Source organism: Dromaius novaehollandiae, chromosome Z (genome assembly GCF_036370855.1).
Source record: "Dromaius novaehollandiae isolate bDroNov1 chromosome Z, bDroNov1.hap1, whole genome shotgun sequence".
NCBI classification, from domain to species: Eukaryota; Metazoa; Chordata; class Aves; order Casuariiformes; family Dromaiidae; genus Dromaius; species Dromaius novaehollandiae.
The window spans coordinates 55970726-55994637 of NC_088132.1; the positions used below are offsets into that span (position 1 = coordinate 55970726).

A 23912-nucleotide genomic window follows, 5' to 3' on the forward strand; every position below is an offset into this window, starting at 1 on the left:
AAAGAATTCCTAGTTAAAATGTTTATTGGTTAGATGTTCATCTTTCAATTAGACATAAGAATGAAGCAGGTGTTTTTCATGCTAAAGCGTATAAAGAGTTATACAGCATGCCTTGAAGGTGCTGCTAATGTGGTCGTTATTAATTGGTGTATTGGAGAATTGAAGTTACGTTGTCCCTCAATTTGAGGAACTGCCTTCAAAGACTGTTGACATTGGTGAAACTATACTGATTAATAACATCTGAGGTGCTAACTTTTCTCTACAGAAATAGGTTGAAAAGGTCTAAAAGCATAAATACCTTGAGCAACTTCTTACAGTTTATTGGTAATACAAATTTCCTGGCAGAATGTAGACCTCTAAGTATTTCATGTATGTAGCTCGTAGTACATCATATATGAACTCTTTGTGCAGGGTGGTCTGAAAATCATAGGTTGAAGATGGTTGAAAAATAGAGATATTCTGTTTTGTTTTATTCTTAGAAAAGGTAAAGCACAAATAAAGTTTGTTCTGTCTGGGCAAAAATAATCTTGCAGTGCTATTCCAGAACCTGTATTAAAATCACTACAATAAATAACAGTTGGTCTGTGCATTTCAATTTTAAAAGGTTGGGCAGCTTGTTAACTTGTGTTATTGTTTTCCCTATAGATAGCAGTAGTAATGGGATCCTGTACAGGAGGAGGAGCATATGTACCTGCAATGGCAGATGAAAGTATTATTGTTGGCAAACAGGGAACAATATTCTTGGGAGGACCACCATTGGTAAGCTTACAAAGATTTTTAGTAACAGCCAAAAAAACCTTTGCATTACTGACAGTTGTGCAACTTAAATATTCAGACCTTTTTGTGAGTTCTTTTTGGATGTTCTGTGGGTTATTTTGCCTTTTAAAATATATCTGAATGCTTGTATGCTAAATTAAATCTTTGCTATCTGTTATAAAGATACATATATAAAGTAGATTTTGTTAAGTTTTTTTTTAATAATATTGCTACAGATTAATACTTTTAGAATGGTAAGTACATTTTAAATAGTAAAAATGCTTTCTATATTCAACTATATTATGTCGTCTCTGTGTGTGACTTGAAATACAAAAAGTTTACAAGTAGTATATAATAGCTCACAGTCTAGATCGGGGAACTTAAGAAGCATGGGTAATCTGTAATTAAAGTCAGTTTACAGACAAGGAAGATATGCTAATGATGGAGTGTGTCTTATTTTCCTTATGTTCTTGGGAAAATGCTCATAAGGGAAATTGACCTGAAGAACTTCCATGAATTAAAACTCGCTTTATAGTGGACAAGAGTGGAGTTTGTGACTGTGCAAAATATTGCAGCGTAAGGCTGCTTTAAAATTATAGTGGTTTGGCCCTGTCAGGAAGGGGAGTGTTTCTGAGTGGTCTTTATTTTCTTAGAAAAACAGAGCTATACTACTTTGTGGTCCAGCATAGACTCAGTTTTATACCAAAACAATAATCTTTGCTGACTGAGCAAAGATTACTCAAAGATTACTTATAAATTGTGCTTAACATGAGTTTTATCAGGAAAAAAAAGAAGTTCCAGTAATAAACATTACATCAGTGCTGGAGATAACAGGTATGTCAGCAGTCAGTGGAACTTTTCTAGTCTAGATGAAGCCTGACTGGATAAACTTGCTGCTTCTTTGAAATGTTGCCTCATTGAACAAACTGGTCTGAGGCAGTACTTTGGCTCTGTTTTGGTTACAGTGTTTGGGAACCATCTGGGTGCTTCCTTTGTCAAAACCAAGTGCAAATTAAATGTCTCAGAGTACTTGCAGCTTTAATATGCATAAATGGGAAAAATTACCTCAGAACAATATTGTTGATGAGGATATTGCTCTTACTCAGTTCCTATAGTGTTAGAGGAGGTGGGGAGTCTGCTGGAGGAATTTGCTTCTTTCTACCACTTAAGTTACTGAGGAAATGTAGTAGGTCATTGTTCCATAAACTATGAGAAAAAACAATCACTGACAGAATTTTTGACCAATTTTTAAGTCATGATTATGTTAATTTCCTTGAAAGCCTGAAGCACTTATCCCATGATGTCATTCTGTGTTTAGTTGTGTAACATTGTTCTCATTTCCACAGTAAATTTTTGCAGTTAATTCTTTTCCTTAACTTTAGTTTTTTTCTTCCTTGTTTTCTTGATGCTAAAAGTGGATTCAGCTTTGTATACACTTTTTTCCGAAGTGCTATGCATAGATGAGTTTTAATTAAAAAAAAAGTGCATTATTCAAACATATTTTTCTGTGGCTAATAAATCATAAGTATAGTTCCAGAACTTCTTAAATAAATTCAGAATGTAGTTGACATACGGAAAATGTGGCAGTGGGGTAGCCATGAGTACAAGCTCACTTCATTGTCTACCTTAATTGAATAATGCATTTAGCTTGAGGTATATTGTTGTTTCAGTGCAGGCCTTCCAAACTGACAAAAAGAACAAAGTAATCAGCAAAAGCAGATCAATAGCAACTGCTCATTGATGAAACTATGCCATTTAATGCTAATTGATTTACTGCTCATTTCCTATTAGAATTTCTCTGGCACTAATTGTTTCAAATGTCTTACCTAAGTCTCTGTTCCTGCTTAGATTGTATTAGTCTTGTTCAGCTCATTGTTTGTAGGTAAACAAATACAAATGCTCCTTCAAAATTAAGTATTTTTCTGTAGATTCATCACTGTAATTAAGATGAATATTAGAAATGTCTTTGTGAAAAGTGACATAAATAGGAATGAAAATATTAGTTAAGAATAGTAGCATTAGTTGAGTCAGTAACATTCGTATATCTTTTTATTGAGGCAAGAAGATTAGTAGGATGAAAGAAATAGACTTTTATATTTGGCTGTTAATGGTCTGGTTATCTTGTTGTGAATAACTGCCATGGATGCAAGCATACCTGAGCTGTCTCAGTGCAAAGCCTTTTTTAGGTCCAGCACAGTTCATCAGCTTAGACCTAGTGGCATATAAAGTGGTAGTACTGCCTCTGGGCCTTGCTCAAGTTTAATTTGTTGCAGAAGCTCAGCTGGTATATCTAAAAGACCTGAGTAAGCTCATCTCTTCTGACAATGTGTTTCCACTGGCGAGAGTGCTGGTGCAGTGCACCTTGAGTGATTCTGCTTAGAACTAAGACAGTGCTAGAAAGGGACATCAAGACCCAGGCTGATTCCTGTGAGACTCCGTAGGTGCGTCTGCACTGAACTCCTCAGTAATGTGCTCTGGCAGAGCTTACTCGAAGCCAGTTTCTTTCAAGCTCCAGCACGGAGCAAGTACAAAATAGGACTGCTAATATCCAGTGCTACCTAGCAAGTTGGCTCTCATTCTAAGAGGATAGTAGTCTTCTAACATTGCAAGGCAATTACATGTGTGTCATGTGTGTCACTTGAGACGGAGAAGTTGTGCAGGAGACTTTTGCCAGGATAGGCAGCTGAAAGAAGGTAGCCCGATTTAAGTCTTGAAGAGAAGACTTGGCTAGGCAAGTCAGTGATGATAAGGATATTGCAATGTGAGAAATGAAGAAAGCTTTTCACTTCCAGAAGAAGATTCCTGAATTTCAAAACTGTCTTCCAATTTTATCTGTTCCTTAGCAACCTGCAGATGTAATGATTTTATCTTTGTGCGTATAGATCAAACTTTAATATGGCTCTACCTGTCAGCGTTCTGTTTGGTAGAGCTTCTCATATCCTCACTGAAAATACTTTGCTTGCCTTTCTCTAAGCATCAAAATTAGTTTGAACTCCCACAGAAACGTCCATTCCATGCTGTAGCGGATGCTGTAGCCATTATTGTGTATGCTCTGTTCCCCAAAACATCATTGCCAAAGAAAATTGGTCTGGGTTTTACTGTTCACCTGCCTAAAACCAAACACCCTAAGGAAACAAAAAAACTGATGCTAGATAGAATCAGTCTTGAGATGTATGCATACTAAAGAAGTGTAATGCGCATCCATTCCAAAGTCTGAAGTGCAAGTTTCCTCATTGCTCCTTTCAGAAAGGCTTTATGAGCAGATAGATTTCACCATTTTAGAAACAGTAACAGGAGGAGTGTTGCCACAGTAGTAGTAACATTGCAAGGACATTCCTCTGCACTCTCTCAGACTGAGGAATTGACATCCTCACTCTTGGCAGTGTTGCTTGGGAGCTCAGGATGCCCTGTTGACCTGTAGGCCTCTCCGCCGTACCACCCTCTCAACTCATATCATCACTCTACAAAGTGATGAAGTATGGACTAGAAAGATAGGTGGACTGAAAACTGGCTGAACTGTTGTGCTCAAAGGGGTGTGATCAGCAGCATGAAGTGCAGCTGGAGCCCGGTCACTAGTGGTATCTCCCAGGGCTGAGATGCTGGGGCAATTACTGCTTAACATCTTCATTAATGACTTGAATGATGGGACAGAGTGCAGCCTCAGCAAGTTTACAGACAATACAAATTTGGGAGGAGTGGCTGATACACCAGATAGCTGTGCTGCCATTCAGAGACCTAACAGGCTGGAGAAATGGACAGACAAGCATCTCATGAAATTCAGCCAAGGGAAATGCAAATCCCTGCATGTGAGGAGGAATAACCCCAGGCACCAGTGCAGGCTGGGGGTTGTCTGGTTGGAAAGCAGCTTTGCAGAAAAGGACCTGGAGGTCCTGGTGGACAAGTTGAACATGAGCCAGCAATGTGCCCTTGCGGTAAAGAAGGCCAACTGCCTCCTGGGTTGCATTAGGAAGAGTGATACCAGCAGGTTGAGGGAGGTGATCTTCCCCCTCTACGCAGCACATAGGCCATGTCTGGAGTGCAAGAGAGATGTGGACCTGCTAGAGTGAGTCCAGCGAAGGGCCACAAAGATGACTGAGAGACTGGAGTGTCTGATATATCAAGAGAGGCTCAGAGAGTTGGAACTGTTCCTCCTGGAGAAGAGACAGCTCAGGAGGAATCTCATCAATATGTGTAAATACGTGATGGGATATATATACCGCACTATATATATACACCACTATAATTTTAAAGAAGATGGAGCCGGACTCTTCTCAGTGGTGCCTCGTGACAGGACAAGAGGCAATGGTTCAAAAAATGCTTCAGAAATGTTCACCATGCAGTAAATGATACTGTTTTATTTTAAGAAGAAATTCAGTCACTTAAATTATCCTGTCAGATCTAAGATTTGACAGATTATCAGCATTATGTCATTAATGCACTCTATTTAGAAGATGCTTCTTATTAAATTATTGTGGGTGTAATGGAAGACTTAGGAAATTCAGACTGATACAGATTGTTTTATGGTTAAAATAAGAAAGTTAAAATTTATAAAAGAAGAGTGTGTAGAGAAAGCAGAGCAGACTTAGGAGAATGCTAAGTTTATATCAAGATGTTGTTTTTCATTTGAAAGAATGCAGTGGAATATCATGCATGAATTGCCTTGTTTTGTCTTAAAAGGAATATATATTTTTAGGACAGTAATCAATTAACTGATTTTTGTGAAGACGCATGTTTATAAATACAAAGGTTGTGTAGGTATACGCACACACAACAGATACATACAAACATAGCAGTAAATGGAAAATATTCCTCAGTAAAAACTACCTATAAATAGTAGATAATAAAAATATAAAGACAGTGATTTAAGCATTTTTGGAAAGATTGTGTGTTTCCACACTTTAAATGCTATGAGGGACAGTAACTGAGGAAGTCTTATTAAAAAAGAAACATTTTGCAGAGAACTTTTCTGTTACTATTACTAAGCCTATATAAGTATTAATGCAAGACAAGTGCCAATTCTAACCCTTGTCTTTCCTTTTTGGTTGTAGGTTAAAGCAGCAACAGGTGAAGAGGTATCAGCAGAGGATCTCGGAGGGGCTGATCTTCACTGCAGGTTCAAAAAAATTTTTTTTCTCCCAGAATTAAATTTTTCCATCACTTAAATTTTAGTTGGGCTTAAAAGAAAGATTTTCTCTATCAAAATCTGGTACTGGTGAATCATTTTGTCATTAGCGTGGTCTAGTTAGTTTACCTGAATTAGGATCTTTTTTTCATTCATTACTTTAAAATACTTAAGTGCCTGCCTATTGTAATGCAGTATCATGCACAATACAGAGGACTTTTGTATACTGTTTAATGCTGATTGTTTTTAGAATAATAAATTTTGAAAAAGATAATACATTTTTGCAGATCGTATCTTTCTTACTGTCAATTGGAACGTAACTGCAAGCAAAATCAAAGAGCCTGTGATTTTTCTAAGAGAATATTTCTTATCAAAGTAAAGACCTCTACGTGCTTTTTAGTTTACAAATTAAAATAATATTAAACAAATTTAGGTATTACTGTAGAATAAATGTATAGTTTGTTCTTTAATTTACTGAAGTGACAATTATTTTTCAGGGCAGTTCGTCATATTGTGGTAAACATGGTTTTCTTTATAATTTTAAATGAATTTGAATTTCCATTTGAACAATGCTTGGCATCTTTTATGTTGTCATTTTGATTTTTGACTTAATAGAGGTTCCTGTTTTGCCTTATTTCTGCTAACTTGAGTGAGCTGTTTAAAAGAAAAGTTCAGATGTGTGGTGGTTTTTGAAGTAATTTCATAACAACATAGCTGTGTTTTAGCATCCTTTTTTAAAAGATATAGTTTTAAGTATTTTAAAACTCTGATTTTCATTTTTTATATTGTTTTTAAATCTTTATATTAATGTTATCATTTGTTTACAGAAAATCAGGTGTAACAGATCATTATGCTTTGGATGACAGTCATGCACTTCATCTAGCTAGGAAAGCTGTAAGAAATTTAAATCGACAGAAGAAAGTAGATGTAAGTGTATGGAATGTTTTCCTGAACACATTGTATTTTTAAATTAAGAATGCTCTCTTTTTCCTGATTTATACAATGTTTTTTTTGTCTCTGACTTTAGACACTTTAGAAATGGAAGTTACGGTTCCTGTCCTTAAAATTTTGGCGAAAGATTCAAATTCTGCAATTATATTCCTACTGTAGTTATTCCTTATAAATTCACTGAGACTACATGAGAGAGTAAAGCAAGCAGTATAATCAGAACTATACTTCAGAACCACACTTTAGAATGAACCAAGTCTTGCAAGGTCTTTAATTTACTTTTAAGCCCAAATGGTCATTCCCATTGACTTAACATTAGATATGTGCTGAAGCATTTTTTTGAATATGAATTTTCTACAATTATTAACAAAAGATGGAGAACTGAGGGGATACAGCTAAACCGTGTCATTTTGGTAGGGCAGGTTTATAAAGTATTATATTGATTTAAAAATTTCTATTAGAAAACAGCATGAATAGCATATAGTGGAGGAGTTGCCTTACCTTATTCTAGGGGGAGATAAGAAAGGGTGAATTGAGGAACAAAGCTCAGCAGCTGAAGGAAGGCAAGATGTTGCATTTAGTGGCATGGCAAAAATCTTGACTGACTTTTCAGATCACTGTCTGTCTGATTGGGATAGGGTGAAAATAACAAAATGGGATACGTGCTTAATTTTTTGATAACAGGGTAGAAGTTGTCAAAATGGAGTGCAGGTGGAGGTATATGCAGGAGTACAATGAAGCCGAAGAATAGTATGTTAAAGGGTGTTACTGTGCTTTGATTTAAGCTTGATCTTTGTGCAGAATGAGAACAACAAACCAGAAAGAAGTGTTGATGTGGTTGCTGAAGAGATACAGTTGGCAAATTAATTTGCATCTTTAGTTTATTTAATCATAATATAGACTAATAATTCCTTTGTTGTGTAAATTGTTTTTGTTAAATTGCTACAGGTGACTATAGAACCATCAGAAGAGCCTTTATTTCCTGCTGATGAAATATATGGAATAGTTGGTCACCAGCTAAAAAGAAACTTCGATGTCAAAGAGGTATGAATATAGACACGAGACAGACATGTACGTACATGTATAAGCTTAGTTTTCTTGCCGGAGATCACTGTTTATGTCATCGTTGTTTTTCTGGCAGGAATCTGATTCTGGGCATATAATGAATATTTAAATGTAAAATCCTTTAATATATCTTGGATAGAATTGTCTAATAGATCCATTACAATGGCAATGTGATGTTAAAAATGTAATGCTTTTTGGTTATGCTTTTAAGAAAGATAAGCAAAGATCAGGTTTTGATAGTAGTCCAAAAAAGCTGCCAGGAAACAGTGAGCTTTTGCATTGGCCAAACATTCTGTAGATTCAGTTATTTGGATGCTAAGTGATACCATAATTTTCTTTTTCTGCTAATTCTGTGGAGTCGAATATTAACTATTGAAAGATTTATGGAGGTATGAACATACCAAACAATTCAGTGCTCTCCCAACCCCATGAGGAGACTGTTGTGCTCTGCTACAGATCAAGTAGTAATTATGTGCCTCAGTACCTTCAGAGACTGTATCCTCCCCAATCCTCTGCATAGATCATATTTGAGGCTTTTTTCACTACCAACTACATAGTTATTTTAGAACATGTCTTAGTGTATGGCATCCCTGAGATACTTTATTAGACATTACTAGGATTTACTTTGCATTAAGGGGGAAATATATGAAAACTTTCACTGAGTCTCACTTATATTGCAACCTGGAAAGTTTTAATAGCTTGGATTTATGTTCTTTTAAATTTGAAATATCACCTGGTTAATGTCTTACTAGTTACAGATGTATATTTATTTAAAATGCTTCTTTGTGTCTCAGAGAAACCTCAGAACAAATTTTTTTTTTGTATGTCAAAACCTTAAGCAAAGCTGAAAATATACTTATCTCTAAGAAAGTGACTCATGCCTCAAAATATTTTTGTCTTTATAAATTTGAGTGTATTGATTAATGGTTAATATGCCCAGAGGTACTGTTTTTTGTTGAAATAGAACTAATCAGAAGAACTTTCGTAGTGTACAGTTTTAACTATTTAGTTACAATATTCTTAGTCTTGGAATTCCATTTTTTCCTTAGCAGGTTGATAAATCACACTTTAAAAAGTGAATGGACTTTGCCTGCCATCCAGGCTATTTATATAGGGGGGCTGCTTGACATTCTCTAACTGGAAAGTGTTCATTTTAAGTTGGATGTTAGCATGTTCTTTCTAAACTAATTAGAAACTATAAAGGATTAGGGTATCATTTTGTTTTTCTATTTTTTCTTAAGGTCATTGCTAGAATTGTAGATGGAAGTAAATTTGATGAATTCAAAGCCTTATATGGGGATACTTTAATCACAGGTATTTTAAAAATATATTAAAATTATTCTGCATATATTCCCACTTGTTTTATCCCAGCTTGATTGATTTTGTTTTGTTTGCCCATTGGCATTCTTAATAATAAAGTTTTTTCCTCAAAAGAAGACCTGTTGTTGTTATCAAGGGAAAGTATTATCCATATATTACAGTAAAATAAATATACCTGAAAATGTGTAAACTTACCTTTTTCCTTCAGGATTCGCAAGAATATTTGGTTATCCAGTAGGAATTATTGGAAACAATGGAGTTCTCTTCTCAGAGTCAGCAAAGAAGGTACTTAAGTGGGTTATTAGCTGCTTTGCAGTCCAGAAATGAAAGTTCTTGTGGAGAATTTGCTCTTGAAGTAGCATTTAAAATGAGGAACTGCTTTAAAACATGAACGTGGACTGGCTGCAAAGTCCTCAAGTAAACAAGAAATAGCTTGATAAGCTGTAAAAATAACTGACTATTTTAGAAACAGTTCTGTAAATGTTTCTGATGTGAAGTAGGTAGGTCAAAAGGAAAACATAGCTGCGAAAAGAATAGTTGAATGACAACAGCACAGTTGAAATATCCTGAAAATTACAGCTGTTATAAGTCCATGCTGATTGCTTAAAAAACCTATTAGTTAGGATTTTTAACTTCTGAATTGAAGTCCTGCAATACATCACATCATTGTTTTTCCAATAACTGGAAAATTTCCAGCCTGGATTATAATAATCAGTTCACTGGTTTACCACAGATTTAATTTTCATACTTTGCCTTGGCAGGTCCTGGATTAGACTATTGAATAAAATATGCACATATTTTTTTTCCTCATTCTCCTAAAATCAGTGAGCTAAAATCCCTGTTTTGTAAATGAAAGGCCATTTTTGATGGAATGTTGTGAATGCATTACAATTAACTGTTTTACAGTTTGAGCTCAGGGCTTGAGGAATTCTTTAGAGTTTCTGTGTGTGGCACAGTGGTTACTTATCTTGTTCTGTGTTGTTTAGATACAAATTTCTGTATTTTTTTCAAGACACTATTACCAACTTTTTTTTTTTTAATAGAAATTATATATGCTGGTTTTCTTTTGGCCAGATCCTGAAACTAATGGCGAGGAAATCAGTATTGAAAATCTATATGAAAAAAGAGGCTATTAGGAGAGATTTGGAGAAAGGAAGCAATTTTACTTGATTTATAGATTATTAAAAACTACACAAAATTAAGTTTCATGTACTGGCGAATACTTTGAACTTTGAGCACTGCAGTAAGTGACACTCTTCTCTGGGAGCATTTGTTTAATACAGTTCTTTCCAAATTGAAAATAACCCATTACCCTTTTCATACTTTCAGTATTTCTCTGATGATTAGTGTTGCAACCTTCCCCCTCCCTCCCCCTCCCTCCCCCCACTGAAAAGAAGTAAGGAACTTTCCTCTCATTGCTCAATTTTGCAGATGTATCAATATCGAAAGGGGAGATAGTCAAGTATCACTTGTTAAATAAGTGGAGAGAGACCCTTGTCTATAATTTCATTTCTTCAAGGGTCATAATCTAACAATGTCCCTTTCTTTTACATTTCTTTTACATATTTTTTATAATGAGTTTACAAACTGTAAAAAAGAATTTGTATGGCAGAAATACTGTGCTGTGTCTTTTTCTCATGATGATCACTACATTTTTCAAGTGCTTTTTTGAAAAAGCTAGCTAAAGATTATGTGTTATCTTTCTTTTTTTTCTAATTGTTTTCTTTTCCTAAATTTTGGTTTTGTATTGCAAGGAGGTTAGGGTTTTTTGCAGTTACTGTGCTGCATACCTTATTTTTTATTGTTATTTTTTTACTGGTAATGTGTAAATAACCTGAGAAACTGAGTGAAAATATTTTATATTTATTAAATGGCAAAATAAGTTAAATAAGTTTTACTTATGTAAATCCCAGAATTTTAAGTAGCAGCTTGATGCCAGCATCTGTCCCTTCAGGTTTGTTTTGCTATTACTGGTGAATAGAGTCAGCATTGCAGAATTACGTTTTTCAGTTGAAGATATTTAACTTGATTTTTGCATTTTCGTGTTACTTTTACAGTATAAGAAATATTCATATTGTTTTTCCTGTATAATGAGATGTAATAGAATACAGTAAAAAGAACATAGAATCTAAAATATCCTTGGTAATGACTGCGTAACCCCATCTCACTTCTTTGCTGATTTAGTAGATAATCTGGATTTTTGCACAGCTTCGCTATTTTTAGCCATGCGCAACTGGCTAATGAATTCTTTGTCCCCAGACTTGCATGCCAGTTTTTATTCAGCCTTAAGTTCAGTAGGTTCATGGGATGCCTTGTTTGTATCCTAAACCTTCTTCAACTGTCCAGCAAAAATGTTAAAGTTTTGGAATGTTAAATTTAACTGGAATGTTGAAAAAAAAATTTAACATTAAAAACTTGGAAGAACTAGCTAGAATGAGACAAATAGCAATGGCCAGCTATGCAGAGGCTGAGTAGTAGTTTTGCAAAGATGACTTGGATCCAGTTTATTTAAGTGCAAAACAAAAACAAACAAAAGCAGAAAGGTAGGAAAGCTTTTACAGTTTCTGGAGCATATTCCTAGGCCAGCTTTCCTTCTGAGGTTTTGTCACAGTCCTCAGCCTGACCTGTTTTTCTAGAATACCAAACACTGGCATCTATAGGCTGCTGTTAGTGGCTTTCCTGATACACAAGTGTGATGTGCCTTTGCTTTTAATTAACCCCAAGTTTAGTAGAAACAGTCATCAAGCTGCAGCTGAAAACTTTACTGATTTAGATTATTTCTAGCTGAAACAGAGGCTTGGAATCTATTGTTCTTATCTTTGCCAGAAAAAATGTCTTTTTCTGGAAAATGGGGAGCAGGAGGAGGGCTAAAAAAAGGCAGTGTTTTCTGTCTGTCCTGAGAAAAGGGGAAATGTTGCAACAATTGGAGGGGTGGAAGGCAAAGACTGTATGTGCATCTTTCCCAGTTTCATTGAAGAAGTTTCTTTTGTACAGGAAATGGGGAGATTTCTTTTTTTTTTTTTCCCCTCTGACTGGCTTTCTAACTTCCCTTACAAAATACCATGTCAGATGCTGCACTATGAAACTGTCTGTGGTTTAAATGTATATTGGCTAAGTCAAAACAGTTGAGCTTTCCACTGTCAGAAGTAATACTATTCAAGGATATTATTTTTGCTTTACCCTTGAACTTGCACACTTCTAGCATCTTCTTGCTTCTCCTGGAGTGAATGAATGTTTTGCAGCTGACTTCAGCTGGAGCAGAAGTAGGCCAGCGTTTCATGATGCAAATACTCCCATGGACTTCAGGGGAAGCAGGTTGTCACAGACTTCAGAGAGCGTTGGTAGTGATAGCTTCACTGATACAACATTTAATAGCTTATTCTTTTTTCCCAGGGCACACATTTTATCCAGTTGTGTTGTCAGAGAAATATTCCCCTTGTGTTTTTGCAAAATATTACAGGTGAGTAAGCTCAGTGTTGCAAAGTTTGGCTATGTTGTAGGCTGTGCTGTTAGCAGTTGAGGCTATAACATTTAGACAGCATCTTTTGTGCTTTGTTCTGTCTACATCTCTGACCTTTCTGGAAACAGCCTGTTTGCAGCTATCTATGGTTGGTTCTGTTTTCTGTTTTTTTGCATGTGCTCTACTGATGGCATCAAGTTTCTGAGCCTTTTCTTTTTTCATCTTGTAACTCATCAGGTTTCATGGTTGGTAGGGAATATGAAGCTGGAGGGATAGCAAAAGATGGTGCCAAGATGGTAACTGCTGTAGCGTGTGCCAGTGTACCTAAAATAACAGTAATAATTGGTGGATCCTATGGTGCTGGAAACTACGGGATGTGTGGAAGATCGTATAGGTAAGTGTCACTTAGAATTATGATAGGAGATAGACTGTCATGCAACTTTGAAATACCATTGTGAAAATTATTTTAACTTTCGCGGTTGTCCTATTTGAGAAACAAGCAATTCTCAGTGAATACTATCATAAGTAACTAATAGCAATAGAAACCTGTAGAGATTGCTAGGCTCGTAGTTAATTAGGTGACAGGGGAAGTCTCCTGACATGTAAATGTCCAGTTTTTCTCCCATTTTATTTCTTGGGGGAAAAATTTTACAGTCCTAAACAATCAATAGGCAGGATGGACTGGTCCTGGACTCTGTGCTCATGTGAAGATTACCTGCTTGTATTAAAAAAACAAAAAACCAAAAAACCAAAAAACCTTCATCCACTTTAATGGGTTTGGTTTTATGAGCAATGTTTGCAAAATCTCTAGGGATTTCTTTTTTTAACCCTTTGGATATGACGCACGTTACTGTTTTTGATTTTTTTAAGACCGCTGATGCCATTAAAGTTGTTGCTGATATTTTTTTTAAGAAAAGAATTCTTGGGGATGTGTAAGATGAAGGGGAGTCAGAAAGAGGGAAATAAATTTTTAAGATGCTTGAATATGGGGAAGAAAGCAGAATTTTTGTATTTTCAAAACGTCGCAAGCATTAGAGTACATTAATTTGCATTCATTAAAAGTCAGTAAAATTCAAGATTGTCATTAATAAAAATGCATTTTTAGCTGAGTGAGTACAAGTTCTTTACCAGGAAATTAGGCAATGTTTTGTTTTAATGTTTAATATGTATTTTTCAGTCCAAGATTTCTTTATATGTGGCCAAATGCTCGCATATCTGTGATGGGAGGGGAACAAGCTGCAACTGTTTTAGCTACAATAGCTAAAGACCAAAAAGCAAGGGAGGGAAAACAGGTACATCTTTCTTCTTTCGTTTGCAGTACTGTCATTATCATTTACTCTTTCACTGGAGTTGCTCACGCTAGGAGCCAGGAAAAAATGTTGCAGAGTGAGACACCAGTGAGCTAAGGTTCTCTTAATGTTGCCTATTGCCTTGACAAACATGAAGCATTCATAAAATGTTACTGTTTACATCTAAATGTGAAGATCATTCATGACATACTTTGTCTTCACTTAAAAAGAGAAATATTTTTCATGTCTCCATCTTTTCGTGTTTTGTGCACCAGATCCATAGTCCTGCCCAAGATTAGCAGCCAGAGATCCCCCCCCCAGTGGGGGAGTATGAGGAGGAATATGCAAGAACATTGTCTTTCCAATTACTTTTGAAGTAGGTAGCTTTATGGAAAGTTGAATTTCAAGTTATTCAGTGACTGAGAATTATGAAGCTTATAATAGCAGAAGCCTGTAGAGGCTGGGGAAATATTTTGACTTGCTCCACCATTTTAATTTAAAATTAGTGATATTTTGTTTAATAATGTTTTCCAGTTTCTCTGTATGCTACTTTTTGATGTGCTTTTAAAATTATATGGTTTATGTTTATAATGGTGCCTTGGTAATGTAAGAAATGATTTTTATGCGATGTGTTAAAATTGATTAACTTATCATGAGTAGTGATCAGAATAATGAAGCAGTATATATGTATCATCTCTACAATTCTTTATTCCACTCTACTTGGCCTTTCTGTGGATAGAATATAGTCATACTTATCTCTGTCTCATTTTCTCAGATCTCTAGGTTTGACAGGATGATGCCCAGCAAGTAGTTTGAGAAGGAGTAATTGTAGTTAATGTCAATAAAATGTGTTAGAGGCTTGGAGGTTTTCTGAATTACAGTGCATTACAGTGAATTACACTTTAGATCCTGGAGGAACCCAACAGGAGAATGGCACAGACTTGGTTTATTAAAAATCTTGCCAAAGGCAGGTCGAAACAGTGTTTAATGAGTAAAGTAGCTTCAGTAGTTTTTCAGATGCTAATCCCCAATCATTCTTATACTTAGTTAAGTCTATTAATAAAAGCTCATCTTATTATCAGCAGATAAACTAGATGAATAAATATGGCTTTTTCCTATATATTTTAACTTTCGTCTCCCTGCCCCTGTTTTGAAAAATGGTATTTTAATTCCACCATCAAATATACTAATTTAATAGTTGTAGGTAAAAAAGGGGAAAAACTGTGGAGACAGGTTTAGCCAGTTTCTTCTTGTTCGATGCTGTATATAAAGCTCTGCTTTCATTGTGGAAGAAAGTATTAAAGAACTTCTTATCTTGTCTGTGTGTGTTTATTCACTTGTTTTATTACAGTTATCTGAGGCAGATGAAGCAGCTTTGAAGGAGCCAATCATTAGGAGGTTTGAGGAGGAAGGAAACCCTTATTATTCCAGTGCAAGGTATTGTATAAATGACTTCTCCAAAACTTGATTGTAATCACAAGACATGACAGTAACACCTAGATCTTGGTGTTGAACAGCAGAACAAAGCAACCTGCGAAAAAAGTTTTGCTTGATGTGCAGGAGTATATCACAACAAACTCCAAATCAGTGGTTTGTCTGTCTTGACTCTGAAACTTTGTAGTGCATGCTGTTTCGGAAGGTATGCATTTGCAGAAATGCACGTGCTGGTCCTGTAAGTAATCATACAATAGGGAGGTATTCTCTGCTGATTCCAACTAGTCTTCTGAAGCATGGAATTTATATTCTATATATTTTAATATATATTATATTTTTATATATATATTTATTTCTGGATAGGTTTTATATCATTCTTACCAGTGCAGTATTAGCACTTTCTAAAGTCCACTGAGCAGTGTGGTGAGTGTCTGTTGTATTTGTTCTCTTCTCTCCAAAGGGACAAGCGTATTTAGTACAGTGTCCCTTTTTGGATGGATTTTTTAATCTTTGCTTCTTTTTAACATGTAAATTTAAGTGTAATTAGGAAAAGCAAGATGAAAGATATAGGCCTTGCACTTAAAGTAAAAAAAAAAAAAAAAAGAAAAAAAAAAAAGATGAGGTTTGTGGTGATCCTCATTTCCTGGGGAGTTTATTCCATTGTTCTTGGGCAGCCTATGTTCCCCCCTCCCTGATAAAATTGTGTCTCTAATCCAGAATAATTTAGTTACCAACAATTACATTTGTCTCAGAGCTTCAGCAGCTATATATATCATCGGTAAAGGCTAGTTTCAGGATTTTTTGGGAAACCAGTATCAAGAGCAGCGCATAGCTTAACACTGATTGGCTGATTGATTTTCACTGCTGTGCATTCTAGCTTGAGTCTTAAACAGTGAGTACTTCTAAGTGTAAGTATATAAGCAAAGTATATTACACTGTCATAGTGCAGACAAAGGAATGAATGTCTGAGTATGTAGTATGAGCTTCATGTCAACAGTGAGTCCAAGAGTTACTTCATGGATTGAGCTGGCCATTTGTGACTGTAGACTTTCAACTAAAGGAGACTGATGTGTCCGTAAACTCATCAAAACATATTCTCCTACCCATTAACATCACTTCAGTCTCACCAAGGTGCAGCTTCCGATAAACAAGGAGATTTTGTTCTAAAATTGATGCTGTCACATGTGATGACAAGCAGAACTTTGTGATCTGCATGTTGTTTAACTTGCATATTGGCTGCATGTATATTAGAGAGAATTCATTTTAGTGGGATTCTGCAAATTCAAGAGACCAGTGGTGAAGGAGCAGTTTCAGGAAGACCAGAAGTCATTTTGACTTGTTGCTTCTGCCACTAATTTCTGCTGACACAGAAATGCCTCAGGCTCACCAGTGGCAAATACTATATAGAGTCCCTGAAAGATGAGAAGGGTTGTCAACAAAAAAATCATCTGTCAATGACATTTTCTGGTCTGAATCCAGATAATACTGGGCCTCAGGATGGTGGTTTGGTTGAATGATTTGTAAATGATCTTTGACTAGCTTCTCTGGACTACTTTATCCTGAGACATGGTGCTCAGCAGTAGATGGCAAAACTGGTGACTCCAGAAAGTGTTTATTGGACTGTTGCATATCTGTAAATGAGTCATTGGCTACTCTGGCATAGAGTGGCATTAGCTTTTTGATTCTTTCTCAAACTAGGGAGGTCATGGGTTATATTTGCAAAGCTCAGGTAGGTGACTGCAAGGCTTCTTGGTAGCTGACTGTACTGAACTATTGGAATTCAGCTAGGGCATTAGCTCCGTATTTATGTTTTAGCTGCATATTCATATTTTCTGAGAAGTTTTCCAAAACTGCCATGGCAGTTCTTGGCAGCATTTGGTGCTCAGTTTTATAGAATATTGGTAAATCACCAGGAACTAGTTAGGCTGATGGAGGAAAATAGCATCCTGGAGTGTTACTTGTGGAAGCTAACTTGGATGCTCTCCTGGCCTGTGATTGTTCCTCTACATTAGTTTCACCCTGTCTGTACTAATCTCTTTCTCCCCGTTTTTCTTCATGTAGTATCCAAAAAGTAAGTAGGCTCTCAGCATGTTTAGTGGTTTAGGCTAGCATGTAGGAATAGGGTTTTATTGCACCTGCAGCTCTTCATTTTGCAGAGAGAATGCTGGTCTCTTACAACTGCCGAGTCTGCTGTATATGTTTCTGTGTAGCTGCAGTAGAATTACTGATGGTTTGGTTACCTGCAAGCTGGGAAGTCTGGAAACATAATCTGAGTAAAAAGTGGTTGGAATAGGATAAATTTTGATGCGGACATCATGGACAGAAATTGGCTGAAGAGGTGGGAGCAAAGATACTCTGTAAATGTCCTAGAAAAGCCAGTAAGAGAAGAAGTTTGGGGGCTTTTTTGTCTGACTTGATATATGTTTAAACTTCATGTTTAAACCTCAGTCAAACCTGGTGTATCAACAGCAGCATAGCAACAGTGAGCTCCTTCATGAATTGTTTGGTCTATCATAGTCTGAAAAAGATATAAAATTTATAGTAGTTTGACTCGGTTTTCTGTTGGAGTAGTGGAATGAATTTAGCCGAAAGGATCTTAGCTGAGGGATACACATTAATCTGAATGTTTGATCAAATATATGCCTTCATCAAAGGAAAGCTTGTGCTATTTTACCCTGTCTGTAAGTATCCTCCACAAGATAAGTGGCACAGGGTTTGCAGTGTCATCTAGGCAGATTTCAGTGGTGCAGCCTTATAGCAGGTGGGGCCATGGATTCAGTGAGGGCTTTTTGTTTCGCCACTCCTTAGTCTCTGGCGCAGGCCTGCGTGGCAGCATTGCAGAGCATCATCGCAGGCATTCTCAACTTTTTGAGGTTGTATGCATACATACAACCCAAACCATTACTGAATTAGTTTGTTGGGGTTTTTACATGTAATCCATGAGGATACTCTTGTGAAATCCTAACTTGTTATTGACATGGACTTTTTGGCGACACCTTAGTTTTGATTATTTTTTTTTTTTAACCAATTTAAGTTCCATGGGATTTCCCTCAAACTGAGAGATGTCAGCTGTTAAAAACTTTTGTCCTGTCTCTGCACCCCATAAGGATCTAGCTAGCATCACTGTTATGAAACCTCATGCTTACCCCTCAGGCGAGAAGAAAAAGTGAAAATACATACTGTCATCTTTTGTAACTAGATTTTAAGGAGAAAATTTTCTGCTGAAATAATAACATTCAAAAAAGTCAGACTGTCTGTATTTGGACTGAATCCCTACTTTGGAGGAGAAAATGAATGCCTCGATTGTTTTGTATTTACTCCTTTTGACATATTCACTGGAAACACAGTCATAGTCTCTTTGTATGCAGGATTGAAAATAATTTGATTTATTTAACATTCAGTATGTGTATATTAGTGGTATTAAAAACTCATCCTCTCCCACAAACCAACAGGCCATTGTCAGTATTTAGAATAGTAAGTTACTAATCTGTAATAAAATAGTTTTACATATAAGCTTAAGGCTATGATTAAAAAAAAATCTCTAATTTTTTTATAACATCCAGTGATTTCAGGTGTGAAACTTGAGCATTTAATACCAGCTTTGTGCTCTCTACTGACCGTCATTTTCCAGTGTGTTTTTCCAGAAAACCTGACTTTACAAAATGGCCAGATAGCAAATCCAGTAGGCTTCTCAGTAAATAACCTAAGTTTGCTAGGGCTTACAATGTGTTCTTAGTGTTAGGTGGCCTGTCCTTCATTAAAGAAGCAGGGTCGTTACATACTTCTCACTTTGTGTGTAGTTTGAAAGGGGAACGTGGTGTGGCCAGATGAGCCAGCTAACTGAGAACTAGCTTGGGTCTGGGGGCCATGTGGTTGGGTTCATGTGGTGCTGCACACAAGCCCAGCTGATACTTAAAGTCAGACATCAGAGCCGAACTCGTTCTGAGGTTCATCTGACTAAAAGTGCAATGGCCCTTGTCACAGAGCAATGCATGTGTGACAGCAGTGTGTGAGTGGCTCAGATCGAGAGTCCAGGTTGTTTTTTCTCTGTCTCATCTGTGTAGATGTAATCTACATTGTCTTAATTGCTCTCTGCTCTTCTGTAGAGAGAATTGGGCATATTGGTAGGTGTTCTTATTTCCTCTGCCCTGATTTTATGCCCTCCTATCATGCACGTGCCTTGTTCCTTCATTTATTGCTAGTTCCTACATAAGATCTTGGACCAAAAGAACAAGTTTTCATTACTGTGGATCAGCTGCTGAACCAGAAACAATCCCCGATGACATGAAGTACCACTACAGTCTTGGAGGGATTCAACCACCTGCACCTTGGAGCCAAGCCATTTGTCAGCCAAAATCAGCAGTTGCTTATTGGTCAGCACTCTTCAACTCAGGGAGAAAATGTAACCTGCTTCCTTTGCTCTAAAGGATGCTTCCTTTCTGGTTCCAAGTATGGTAATAAGAGTTGACTGTCTGCCAAATGTCAGGGTACAGTGTTGAAATTGAATTCTGACAGGCTTGGTATCCTTCGACATTAGCTAGATCCCTCCCCAAAAAGAGCAACAGCAAAACTCTGACGAGCAGCTTTGCATTACTGAGAGGAAAGAATGGTAAGCAGGGATGAAGTCTGCTTTCTTTATTACCCCTCAAGAACAGGCAGTTTGGAAGCACCCTCACGCTGTTCCCTTGGCAAGGGATGGGGCCTTACTCAGTCTGCCACATCACTAACGGTCATTGAGATTGATGTGACCCTTCCAGCTGACTTCATTAGCCTTTGGATCAAGGTTTGAGCAGTAGTAATGAAGGGGAAGGAAAATGCCTTAATGACCGTAAAATAAAAGCAAATTTCCTTATTTACTCTGCATATGTAATTTTGCTTGAAAATTGTAACTTGTTATATGTACAGGATGTCAATACTGTTCCCCATAGTTGTATTTTCTAATCGAACTTCAATCAGTTATCTGATTAGAACCTTTCATACTGAGCTTTCCTAATTAACAAGAGTCATTAGGCAGCACCCTTCTTAATGAGCTATATTAATCTGCTTACAGGTTTCCAAAAGGAGTTTAGTCAGTTTACATCATAACAAATTACATGAGCATTTAACTTTTGGGGGCTGTTCATTTCTTTTACTCACAGCGTCTCTGTTATGAATGTTTTATGAGTGTAGATGTGATTCATGTTCTAGCAATGGGGTTTTAATAGATTGGTTTAATTATTAATGTTACATCCCAGTAGAGAAAGCAGTTTTCTTTAAACAAAGAGAAGCAGAAGCCAGGGGTGACTATGTGAAAGCAGCTTCTCTGTTATTCAGTGTCAGATCTTTGTGGTTGTCAGTGAAAGTTAGCGTGTTGTTACAGAAAACCAGTTTGCCATAAAAATGTGCTTAATGTTTGGAAAAGTGTTTATTACGGTGGTAGTCACTATAAAATAGCAGTTTGGAAAGTATCACAGTAAGTCGGTGATTCTTTTTTAATTCAGTTTGTCCCTGCACTCCCCAAACCCCCAACAGATGTATGAGGTACTTCACGAAGTATGAGGTACTTCATTCAGTTTCAGCGTTTTTCATAAATAAAAAGTTCATCACAAATACGGCAGATCAAACATGCCTATAGCAGTCAAAAAGATTAAATGTGCTTTAAAAATAAAAATCATTGTATTTGTGATTATTCTTACAGTCAAATGCTTTTATAGTCCTAAAAAGACAAAGGATTGGTGATTGATTTGACCTCACAAAACTACTTTCCTGATTATCCTTATTCACAGGGTTCTTCCGCCCTCCTCCTGATTAATCTGACTAAATTTATCAAAACTAAATCAAGCTTTAAAATACAAGGAAAAGGAGGGAAAAAGCTTACGCATAAAATTTTTGGTAATATGTATTTCATGATGTTAAAAGTATAGGAAATGTGGCATCTTAGTCATTTTATCATGTTAGATTATGTGAATAGTTATAACCACTATCTTGGGGGTGGGGATGGGGGACACCCCAAACCTATTGACCTGACTCCAAGAAAAGTCTCAGTAAAACCAAGTTAAATTTGGTCCTTTGGCTATTTTGAACCGGCAGACTCCTGTCAGCCGGGTCAGTGTGTGCCACAGCTACTCTGGTGTAAAATTTCTTAATCAAGCTTTTACTTTCAGTCTCAACAGTGCAGCTTTGCCCAATTAACAGCAGTGTCTCCCCCACTCCAAACCCTTTTGTCCTTTTGTACTTTAAACTGCTGTGCTTTTCTGCTTCCCTCTGTATGGGGAGCTGCTCCATGATGGAATATATCTGCAATAGAACCTTTTTTCTGAGATGAGTATTTTTTCCCTCTGATGTGATGAGTATTACTTTAACAGCAAATGGCAAAGTAAAGCAAAGATGGAAAACAGTTGCAAGTGTCTCCTGGTGACTCAAGCTTATCAGGATGTATTATGCAGAGTTTGCAGTCTTTTGTGTTTTTTGGTGTACTTGGTATAGAGAAAAGTGTTCAAAATATATTGTTTCCTAGCTAATTAGATTTTTTTCAATTAATCTTCAAACAGTAGAAACTTGACAGCTGGAAACTTTAGTGAGAAAGAAATTGTTATGCTTTCTCTTGATAAAATTTAGTGTTAACTTCCCATTCATGATCCTTTCTTGTAGTTTTAAACCACATTTGTTAAAGTAGAGCAGTTGTTTACAGACACAGAATAAAACATTAGACATGACAACACTGTAATAAGTTCAGAAAAGAGTGCAAAACAAGTCTCATTAGGGAAAGGTGGGATGGGGGAGGAGAATCACTGTCTTAACCAAAGATACTGTGCCTGTGTTCTTGCAGACCCTGGTTAAAATGTATGCTAATTTAAGCAAGACTTGAGTTGTAACAATAAGTGTAGTGTCTTGTTTAAATATTGCTGTATTAATAATTGCTGGGGAGGTAGTAGATGTACAATATTAACAATTTTGTGGACTGCTGGGGTTTTATCTCGAGTAGGATAGAACTGAAGGATATATCTGCCACAAGTACTTCAATTTTTGGAGAATATCAAAGAGGCTGTTTGCAAGTGATCGTGAGTTTGGGGACTTGGGAATTTGGTATTTGCTCAGAGTTTTTGACGTGGCATACCTTCATAATTCAATTGACTTCAGGGCTGTATGAAGGAGGGTATTGGCTGGTTTTTATTATATGGTTTAGGAATGGACTTCAGAAGAAATAAATACAATAATTATTGGAAATACATAAAAATTTACTCTAACTCTTTAGTGATAAAAGCATAAACACTTGAAACATCCTAATTTGACAGTTGAAATAGCCTCAATAACATAAATAACGATATGACTTAGTCCTAAAGTTCCGGCATTCTTAAAACAAGAGGATAATTCCTTAACAAAAAGTCATTTTCCATTTGAATATTAAAAAATAAACAAGTTCTCTTTTCTCTAGGACGATGACTTCGTACTAAAATAAGTGTGAAAATTCTCATTTAAAATCTGTAGATTTGACATAGTCCCTTTATCCAGAATTTATGCCTTGGTCTAGAAGACAAATTACACAAGTAAAAGAATGCACATCAAACTATTGCATTGATGTTAAGGTGAATTAGCCCCATGGCTTGAGACATAATTTAGCTCTTTAGTCCTCTCTCTTTAGTATAACTATTTTCAGTTTTGTGTGCTTGAAAACCTACCTGCTGTGAACTGTATACATTAATTTCCTTTTATTATTTTTTTTCCCTAGATTATGGGATGATGGAATTATTGATCCAGCTGACACGAGACTGGTTTTGGGCCTCAGTATCAGTGCAGCACTAAATGCACCTACTAAGAAGACAGAATTTGGGGTTTTCAGGATGTAATAGAAATGCGTACTACATGTCATAATCAGCTGTGTATATTTTAATTGGGGCTAGAGAGCAAACTAATTGCAATGTTGAGGTGTTTTAAACTGATTAAAAAATAAAGATTTGTACACTGTTTTGGATGGAAGTGTCCTAATTACATTTTCACTGAATAATCCTCACACTGTGCTTTAGTGTTTTAACACTGATTTCAGGTCGGTCACTGGTAGTGCTTGTATAACACCACAGTGTCCATTTGGTGATTAACTTGTAACTTCTGACATTAAGTTAAATGTTTGACAAGAAACATTCATATTATCTCTTAAATAAAATTGTGCAAAATAAAATCTGCAAAATAGGCTGTATATTTGCTGCTTATTGGCTCCTTTATTTCTTTTAATTCTATTTTGTGTATCTCCTGTAGATGCCATCCAACAACAAAAAATCCATATTCACTAGTAAATAACTTTTGTGAAACAAAGTGCAGTAAGGGCAGCCAGTGAGTTCAACACAGCATGAAATTATAGATTTCATGCAGTTGTTAGCATTTTGGCTTTTCTCTGGCTTTCATCCAGAAAAATTGCTCTTCTGTGTGATTCCCTGAAGTCAAAACAACAGAGAATCTGATGGATGGATGGCTCCTTCTGGAAGAGCAGGAGATAGCATGCTAGCATCTGTGGGAGCTGCAGGTTGCTGAGCATTTTTGAAGG

At 36.3% G+C, this 23912-nt stretch overlaps 1 protein-coding gene across 3 annotated transcripts in view; it reads left to right on the forward strand.

The window, feature by feature from the left end:
* The window catches only part of LOC135325047 (methylcrotonoyl-CoA carboxylase beta chain, mitochondrial), a 38265-nt gene extending 14698 nt beyond the window's left edge, over positions 1 to 23567 (forward strand). The window contains exons 7-18 of one of the 3 annotated variants that reach the window (XR_010386260.1): positions 646 to 759; positions 5805 to 5869; positions 6706 to 6805; positions 7775 to 7870; positions 9133 to 9205; positions 9420 to 9496; positions 12605 to 12671; positions 12909 to 13065; positions 13849 to 13963; positions 14236 to 14336; positions 15312 to 15397; positions 23103 to 23248. Coding sequence is in view for 2 of the 3 variants with exons in the window: in XM_064502463.1 (XP_064358533.1) it covers positions 646 to 759; positions 5805 to 5869; positions 6706 to 6805; positions 7775 to 7870; positions 9133 to 9205; positions 9420 to 9496; positions 12605 to 12671; positions 12909 to 13065; positions 13849 to 13963; positions 15312 to 15397; positions 19597 to 19767; position 23103 (1122 nt within the window). In the remaining variant the exon portion in view is untranslated. Of the gene's footprint in view, positions 1 to 645; positions 760 to 5804; positions 5870 to 6705; positions 6806 to 7774; positions 7871 to 9132; positions 9206 to 9419; positions 9497 to 12604; positions 12672 to 12908; positions 13066 to 13848; positions 13964 to 14235; positions 14337 to 15311; positions 15398 to 19596; positions 19768 to 23102 lie in introns of all 3 variants that reach the window. The other 2 variants (XM_064502463.1, XM_064502464.1) reach the window with 2 other exon arrangements.
* Positions 23568 to 23912: the final 345 nt, after the last annotated feature.